This window comes from Pristiophorus japonicus, chromosome 8, assembly GCF_044704955.1.
Source record: "Pristiophorus japonicus isolate sPriJap1 chromosome 8, sPriJap1.hap1, whole genome shotgun sequence".
NCBI classification, from domain to species: Eukaryota; Metazoa; Chordata; class Chondrichthyes; family Pristiophoridae; genus Pristiophorus; species Pristiophorus japonicus.
This window is the reverse complement of record NC_091984.1, coordinates 48,856,987-48,865,941: the sequence shown is the minus strand read 5'-3', so window position 1 is coordinate 48,865,941 and position 8,955 is coordinate 48,856,987. Positions and strand designations below refer to the sequence as shown.

Below are 8,955 nucleotides of genomic sequence, written 5' to 3'. Positions count from 1 at the left end.
CCAACGCCTCAAATTTAAAATTCTCTTCCTCGTTTTCAAATCCATCCATGGCTTTCCCACTCTCCTTACAACCTTCCGAGAATTTTGTGTTCCACCAACTTCAGCATGTAGATATATGCAGAGCGAACATTAGGTCTGTTCTTGTGCAAATGATTAATCCATTGTTAAAACGCTCACTAGGGGAAAGCTTAGATATTTAAGGGACAGATGAGTTGGAAGGGGATAACAAAACAGAACCATGAGGATGGAAGTTCCAAAGGTTGAGAGATCTTCTCATCTAGTGCGGCCAACAGATATTCCAGCATTGATTGCCAATCAGATCTACCTGCTTTGACGGTATTGATCTGCACACTTTTTTGGCGGAGATAAAGGGCTGTGATGAAAAAGACACTTGTCTCAAACTCCATCACGATGGGTAAGAATGGAAGGATTAAGTCAGATGTTCACCCCTACCACTGCTATGGAGCTACAGAACAGCACTGATCATAGCTGTTAAAAAAAAATTATTGTGGTACCATGTGATGGAAAGAATTGGTTTGTCCCGTCAGTCACAGAGCAACAGTAACGTGACCTGCATGGATGATAGCTCTGGCTGCTTGTGTCTCCTCCACGGTCTTGTCCATGCCCGGGTGAGGAACTGCCTTCCCTCCATAATGAAGAAAGATGACACAGATTCAGTTGAAATAAAATCTGTTTTTATTTCATATGAAAGCTATTCTCTTCTGATGAGCCAGTGGTTAATATTCTATTGATTATCTGTGCAAATCTTCTAGTTCAGCACATTATTCCTTTGGGGCGTGTGCTTTTGTAGAATCCTTTCCAGTATAGTATACTGAAAGTTTTATTCGTTCTTGCGTATCTGTCGTGAGTGCGTATGTACAGTTTCCACAAACGTGGCCACGTGTTCAGGATCCATATCGGGATACATGCCATGCCCCAGATTTGCGATGTAGCGCTGCGTACCAAACTCTTCAATCATCTTCTTCACAGTTTCACTTATTTTGTCCTAAATTTAAACATAAGGCACCATAACTGGTGAGTTCAGAATTCATCCTCAATGGTAATGTAAATGCAGTAGTTTGCTTCTTACCTTAGGTGCATAGAGTGCACAGGGATCCATGTTACCTTGAAGGGTTACTTTCTTTCCGACTCTTTCACTGAAGGAAAAGAAACAAGTACAACCATTAGCAAATTTCCATCCATTTCTGCTTCAGTCTACATATTTGGTGAAAGGCAGGCATCATTCAGAATGATTGGCTCAGTGATTTAGGGATATGTTTCCTTCAGGATAAATGGGATACAGCGGGTTAAAGTTGTCATTTGGGACTCCTACAGGCAAAGAACACTTAGGCTCTCAGCAACTCAGACACAATGGAAAAGATGTTTTTCTAGCTGGCTCTCGAAACCTCTTCATAAAATAGTTCATTATAAAAATAACAATGAAAACCTCTTCTTTGGATTAACTCCTCAGATATGAATGCAAATTAAGTTTTAATTTGTTTGCCTTTTGAATCGTTAATTGGCCACTTGGAGGTCGCTAGGACCTTGGATTAAGTTACAATGTTTGGTCAGTAACCTTAGCTCTGAAAAACACAATTACTTTTACATCCTGCATTTCATTGCGCAATATTAGGGCCTGGATTTTCAATTGCCATCTTGTCCCAAATCGAGTAGGACAGCGGGAGAAACAATGATGAAAATCCCTGGCTCCTCGCCTCAACTTTAACTTTCTTCCCTTCAACTCTCGTCCCTGCCTGCTTACATAAGAAACATAAGAATTAGGAACAGGAGTAGGCCATCTAGCCCCTCGAGCCTGCTCCGCCATTCAATAAGATCATGGCTGATCTGGCCGTGGACTCAGCTCCACTTACCCGCCCGCTCCCCATAACCCTTAATTCCATTACTGCTGTAAGCAAATGACTGCAGGGAGGCAGGGATCAGATTTCTGGCCCATTTCAAGATGTTTTAGAAATACATTAAGAGCAAGAGGATGACTTAAGACAGAGTAGGGCCTATTAGGGACCATAAAGATAACCTGTGTGTGGAGGCAGAAGACATGGGTATTGTTGTGTATCTGTAAAGCATGCACTACCATGTTCCGCCACCAGGGAGTGCATCCCCTGAAGTCCCAAGGGATCCCAGCATCCCTTGGGAGCACTGTATATAAGCCGGCTCCTAAGGCCTGTTCTTCACTCTGGAGTATCTTAATAAAAACTGAGGTCACTGTTACCTTAACCTCCCTGTGTTAGAAACACAACAACTGGCGACGAGTATATGAATCCAACGCAAAGATGCAGCAAACTGTGGGCATCCTGGAGAAGTTCTCAGAGGGTGAAAACTGGGAAGCCGATGTCGAACGGCTAGACCAGTACTTTGTAGCCAACGAGCTGGACGGAGAAGGTAGCGCTGCAAAAAGAAGAGTGGTCCTCCTCACGGTCTGCGGCGCACCGACCTACAGCCTCATGAAGAATCTTCTGGCTCCGGTGAAACCCATAGATAAGTCGTATGAGGAGCTGTGTATACTGGTTCGGGAGCATCTTGACCCAAGGGAGAGCGTGCTGATGGCGAGGTATCGGTTCTACATGTGCCAGCGATCTGAAGGTCAGGAAGTGGCGAGCTACGTCGCCGAGCTAAATCGACTTGCAGGACAATGTGAGTTTGATGGCTACCTGGAGCAAATGCTCAGAGACTTTTTTGTACTGGGCATTGGCCACGAGACCATCCTACGAAAACTTTTGACTGTAGAGACACCGACCCTCAGTAAGGCCATTGTTTATGTCCACCAGTGATAACACCAAACAAATCTCTCAGCACATAAGTGCTAGCAATCTTCATAAATTAACTGGAACTGTGTTTGCGAGCAGAAATGTACAGGGCAGAAACCACGAGTCTGCAACTGCCAGCAGGCCTCTGGTGACCCAGATGACTGAGAGTCCGCAACAAAGGATGAATTGCAAGGCAAATCACATCTTGTTGGTGTTGTGGAGGCTTCCATTCAGCCTATTCATGCCACTTCAATGGGTATGTTTGCAAGAGCTGTGGAACAATGGGACACCTCCAATGAGCTTGCAAACGAGCTGCAAGCTCTGCAAAACCTGCTAACGATCACGTGGCAGAGGAAGATCGGTCCATGGTGGATCAAAGCAATTTCGAGCCTCAGAGAGGAGGCAGATGCTGAAGTACACGGGATGCACACATTTTCGACGAAATGTCCACCTATAATGCTAAATGTAAAATTGAATGGCTTACCCGTAGCCATGGAACTGGACACTGGCGCTAGCCAATCCATCATGAGTTAAAAGATGTTTGAGAGACTGTGGTGCAACAAGGCATTCAGACCAGGCCCGAGCCCCATCCACACGAAACTGAGAACATACACCAAAGAGCGCATCACTGTCCTGGGCAGCGCCATGGTCAAGGTCACCTACGAGGGCACAGTGCACGAACTGCCACTCTGGATTGTCCCAGGCGATGGCCCCACACTGCTTGGAAGGAGCTGGCTGGGCAAAATCCACTGGAACTGGGATGACATCCGAGCACTATCACATGTCGATGAGGCCTCATGTACCCAGGTTCTTAACAAATTTCCTTCCCTTTTTGAGCCAGGCATTGGAAACTTTTCCGGGGCGAAGGTGCGGATCCACTTGGTCCCAGAGGCACAACCCATTCACCACAAGGCGCGAGCGGTACCTCACATGATGAGGGAGAGTGGAAATAGAGCTGGAGAGGGTGCAACGCGAGGGCATCATCTCCCAATGGAATTCAGTGAGTGGGCCAGCCTGATTGTTCCAGTACTCAAAAGTGATGGCACAGTCAGGATTTGCGGCGATTATAAAGTAAGTATTAATCGTTTCTTGCTACAGGACCAATACCCGCTACCTAAGGCAGACGACCTATTTGCGACGCTGGCAGGAGACAAGACGTTCACCAAGCTTGACCTGACTTCGGCCGACATGACGCAGGAGCTGGAGGAGTCTTCGAGGAACCTCACCTGCATCAACACACACAAGGGACTGTTCATCGACAACAGATGCCCATTTGGATTTCGGTCGGCTGCAGCGATCTTCCACAGAAACATGGAGCTACTCAAGTCGGTACCTCGCACGGTGGTTTTTCAGGGCAACATATTGGTCACGGGTTGGGACACCGTCGAGCATCTACAAAACCTGGAGGAGGTCCTCCAGCGACTGGATCGCGTAGGGCTGCAGCTGAAGAGGTCGAAATGCGTCTTCATGGCAACAGAAGTGGGGTTTTTGGGGAGAAAGATCGCGGGTGGACAGCATTCAGCCCACAGACGCCAAGACAGAAGCTATCAGGAACGCGCCCAGGCCACAATGTCACGGAGCTGCGGTCGTTCCTGGGACTCCTCAACTATTTTGGTAACTTCCTACCGGGGTTAAGCACCCTCTTAGAGTCCCTACATGTGTTATTGCCTAAAGGTGAGAACTGAGTATGGGGAAAAAACCAAGTAATTGCTTTTGAGAAAGCCAGAAACATTTTATGTTCCAACAAGCTGCTTGTATTGTATAACCCGTGTAAAAGACTTGTGCTAGCGTGTGATGCGTCGTCGTTCGGAGTCGGGTGTGTATTACAACAAGCTAACGTTGCGGGGAAGTTGCAACCTGTCACCTATGCCTCCAGGAGCTTGATGGTCTGGAGGGCCAGGACCTCAACCATGGTCTGGAGGGCCAGGACCACAAACTTAGTGGTGCCTCTCTGGACGCGTTGCTCAACTGAACACACATGCTGCATTGCCGTACACAGGACTCAAAGTCAGAGTCGATACCGGGCCACCACACGTGGGATCTGGCTATCGCTTTTATCATTATTATACCTGGGTGTGTGCTGTGGAGATCAGAGATGAACGTCTCCCTGCACTTTTTTGGTAGCACTACGCAGTTACCCCACAACAGGCAGTCTGCCTGAATGGACAGCTCGTCCTTTTGCCGCATGATTGAGAAAGAGGCATTAGCGTGTGTGTTTGGGGTAAAGAAAATGCATCAGTACCTGTTTGGCCTCAAATTTGAGCTGGAAACCGATCACAAGCCCCACATATCCCTGTTCGCTGAAAACAAGTGGATAAATACTAATGCCTCAGCCCGCATACAAAGGTAGGCACTTGCGATATCAGCGTATAACTATACCATCCGCCACAGGCCAGGCACCGAGAACACTGAGTCGGCTACCATTGCCCAACACGGGGGTGGAAATGGTTCAGCCTGCAAACTTGTTGGTCATAGAAGCGTTTGAAAATGATAAATCACCTGTCACGGCCCACCAGATTCGAACTTGGACCAGCCAAGATCCTCTGCTGTTCCAAGTAAAAAACTGTGTACTGCATGGGAGCTGGGCCAGCATCCTCGTTGAAATGCAAGAGCTAATCAAGCCATTCCAGCGGCAAAAGGACGAGCTGTCCATTCAGGCAGACTGCCTTTTATGGGGTAACCGCGTAGTGCTACCAAAAAAGTGCAGGGAGACGTTCATCTCGGATCTCCACAGCACACACCCAGGTATAATAATGATGAAAGCGATAGCCAGATCCCACGTGTGGTGGCCCGGTATCGACTCTGACTTAGAGTCCTGTGTATGGCAATGCAGCGTGTGTGCTCAGTTGAGCAACGCACCCAGAGAGGCACCACTAAGTTTGTGGTCCTGGCCCTCCAGACCATGGTCAAGGATCCATGTCAACTATGCGGGCCCGTTTCTCGGTAAAATGTTCCTGGTGATGGTGGATGCTTTTTCAAAATGGATTGAATGTGAAATAATGTCGGGAAGCACTGCCACCATTGAAAGCCTCAGGTCCATGTTTGCCACCCACGGCCTGCCTGACATACTGGTCAGTGACAGCGGGCCATGTTTCACCAGTGCCGAATTTAAAGAATTCATGACCCGCAATGGGATCAAACATGTCACCTCGGCCCCGTTTAAACCAGCCTCTAATGGGCAGGCAGAGCAGGCAGTACAAACAATCAAACAGAGCCTTAAACGAGTCATAGAAGGCTGACTCCAAAACCGCCAGTCCCGTGTACTGCTCAGCTCCCGCACGAGACCCCACTCGCTCACAGGGGTGCCCCCAGCTGAGCTACTCATGAAAAGGACACTTAAAACCAGACTCTCGCTGGTTCACCCCAACCTGCATGATCACGTAGAGAGCAGGCGGCAGCAACAAAATGTAAACTATGGTCGTGCCATTGTGTCACGGGAAATTGATCTGAATGACCCTGTGTATGTGCTAAACTATGGACATGGTCCCAAGTGGATCGCGGGCACGGTGATAGCTAAAGAAGGGAGTAGAGTGTTTGTAGTCAAACTAGACAATGGACAAATTTGCAGAAAGCACCTGGACCAAACGAGGCTGCAGTTCACACACTGCCCTGAACAACCCACAGCAGACACCACCTTTTGAGAGCCCACAACACACACCCAAAGGATCAACGACACCACACCGGACCAGGAAATCGAACCCATCACACCCAACAGCCCAGCAAGGCCAGACTCAACCAGCAGCCCTGCAGGGCCAACAACACGCCAGCCCAACGAGGGCACAGCCAACACACCAGAACAGACATTTGTATCGAGGCGATCCACCAGGGAAAGAAAGGCTCCCGACCACCTCACCTTCTAAATAGTTTTCACTTTGACTTTGGGCAGGGGGTGGGGGTGGGGAGAATTATGTGTATCTGTAAAGCATGCACTCCCATGTTCCGCCACCAGGGAGTGCATCCCCTGAAGTCCCAAGGGATCCCAGCATCCCTTGGGAGTACTGTATATAAGCCGGCCCGCCCCTAAGGCCTGTTCCTCACTCTGGAGTGTCTTAATAAAGACTGAGGTCATTGTTACTTTAACCTCCCTGTGTGCAGTCTCATCTGTGTTAGGAACACAACAGGTATGGTTCTTAATGAATATTTTTCATCTGTTTTCACAAAAGAGGGATGATGCAGACATTGCAATCAGGGAGGTGTGTGAAATATTAGATGAAATAAACAGAGAGAGGCAGTATTTTTGGGGTTTAACATCTTTGAAAGTGGATAAATCCCCAGGCCCGGATGAAATGTATCCCAGGCTATTAAGAGAAGGAAGAGAGGAAATAGCAGAAGCTTGACCATCATTTTCCAATCCTCTCAGGCTGCGGGTGTGGTGACGGAAGACTGGAGGACTGCTAACGTGTACCTTTGTTTAAAAAGGGAGGAAGGGATAGACCGTGTAATTACAGGCCAGTCAGCCTAACCTCAGTGGTAGGAATATTACTGGGAAAAATTCTTCGGTACAGGATAAATCTTCATTTAGAAAGACACTGATTAATCAAGGACAGTCAGCATGGATTTGTTAAGAGAAGGTCATGTCTGACTAACTTGACTGAATTTTGTGAGGTGATAACAAGGAGGGTCGATGAGGGTAGTGCATTTGAAGTAGTCCATATGGATTTTAGCAAGGCTTTTGATAAGGTCCCACATGGCAGACCGGTCACGAAAGTAAAAGCCATGATATCCAAGGCAAAATGGCAAGTTGGATCCAAAAGTGGATCGGATGCAGGAAGCAAAGGGTAATGGTCGATGGTTGTTTTTGTGACTGGAAGGCTGTTCCAGTGGAATTCCGCAGGGCCCGGTACTCAGTCCTTTGCTTTTTGTGGTATATATCAATGATTTGGACTTGAATGTAGGGGGTATGATTAAGAAGTTTGCAGATGATACAAAAATGGTCATATGGTTGATAAAGAAGAAAGCTGTAGACAGCAGGAAGATATCGATGGACTGGTCAGGTGGGTAGAACAGAGGCAAATAAAATTCAATCCAGAGAAGTTTGAGGTAATGCATTTGGGAAGGGCTAACAAGGCAGTGGAATAGACAATAAATGGTAGGACACTAGGTGTAGAGGAACAAAACAGAGGGACCTTGGAGTGCATGAAGATAGCAGGACAGTTAGATAAGGTGGTTAAGAAGGCATACGGGATACTTGCCTTTATTAGCCGAGACAGAGAGTATAAGAGCAGGAAGGTTAATCTTGAAGAACACAGCTAAAGTACTGCGTGCAGTTCTGGTCACCACATTACAGGAAAGATGTGATTGCACTCGAGAAGGTACAGAGGAGATTTACGAGGCTGTTGCCTTAACTGGATAATTTTAGCTATGAGGAAAGATTAGGTAGGCTGGGGTTGCTTTCTTTGGAACAGAGGAGGCTGAGGGGAGATCTAATTGGGGTGTATAAAATTATGAGGGGCCTTGATAGAGGAAGGACCTATTCACCTTAGAGAGGGGTCAATAACCAGGAGACATAGATTTAAAGGAAGTGGTAGGAGGTTTAATGGGGATTTGAGGAGCAATGTTTTCACCCAGGGGGTGTGGGGGCCTGGAATTCACTGCTGCTGACCTGGTAGAGACCCATTAACAGCACAGAAATAGGCCAACTAATCTGTGCTGTTGTTTGTACTCCACATGAGTCTCCTCTCATTCTATCCATCTCATCTCAGCCTTTCACCATATCTTTCTAATCCTTTTTTTCCCCTCATGTACTTAGCTAGATTTGTTTTGAAAGCATCTAAGCTATTTGCCTGAACCACTTTCTGTAGTAGCGAGTTCCATATTCTAACCACTGAGTAAAGAGATTTCTCCTTATTTCCCCACTGGATTTATTAGTAACTACCTTGTATTTATGATCCTTAGTTTAGGATTCCCTCATAAGTGGAAACATTTTCTCCATATCTACCTTGTCCAACCCATTCATAATTTTAAAGACCTTTATCAGGTCACCTCTAAGCCTTCTCTTTTCTGAAGAACAAAGCCCCAACCTGTTCAATCTTTCCCACCCAATAGCTGTAATCTCAGTGTTCTGGTACAATCCTTGTTGATCTTTTTTTCACTGTCAAACTTGAAGTCTTCAAGCGCTACATGGCTCAATGAGGTGTGTATCTGCTCAATGTGCCTTTGGAAGAGCTTTTTTTAAAAATAAAAAACTAAA

General features: G+C 46.9%; 1 protein-coding gene across 1 annotated transcript in view; it reads right to left on the bottom strand.

Moving 5' to 3' along the window:
- Positions 1 to 673: 673 nt before the first annotated feature.
- The window catches only part of urod (uroporphyrinogen decarboxylase), a 69,996-nt gene continuing 61,714 nt past the window's right edge, over positions 674 to 8,955 (bottom strand). The window contains exons 9-10 of the mRNA XM_070886759.1: positions 1,091 to 1,157; positions 674 to 1,006 (exon numbers count right to left, since the gene is read on the bottom strand). Coding sequence (XP_070742860.1) covers positions 842 to 1,006; positions 1,091 to 1,157 — 232 coding nt within the window. The 3' untranslated portion in view covers positions 674 to 841. The remainder of the gene's footprint in view (positions 1,007 to 1,090; positions 1,158 to 8,955) is intronic.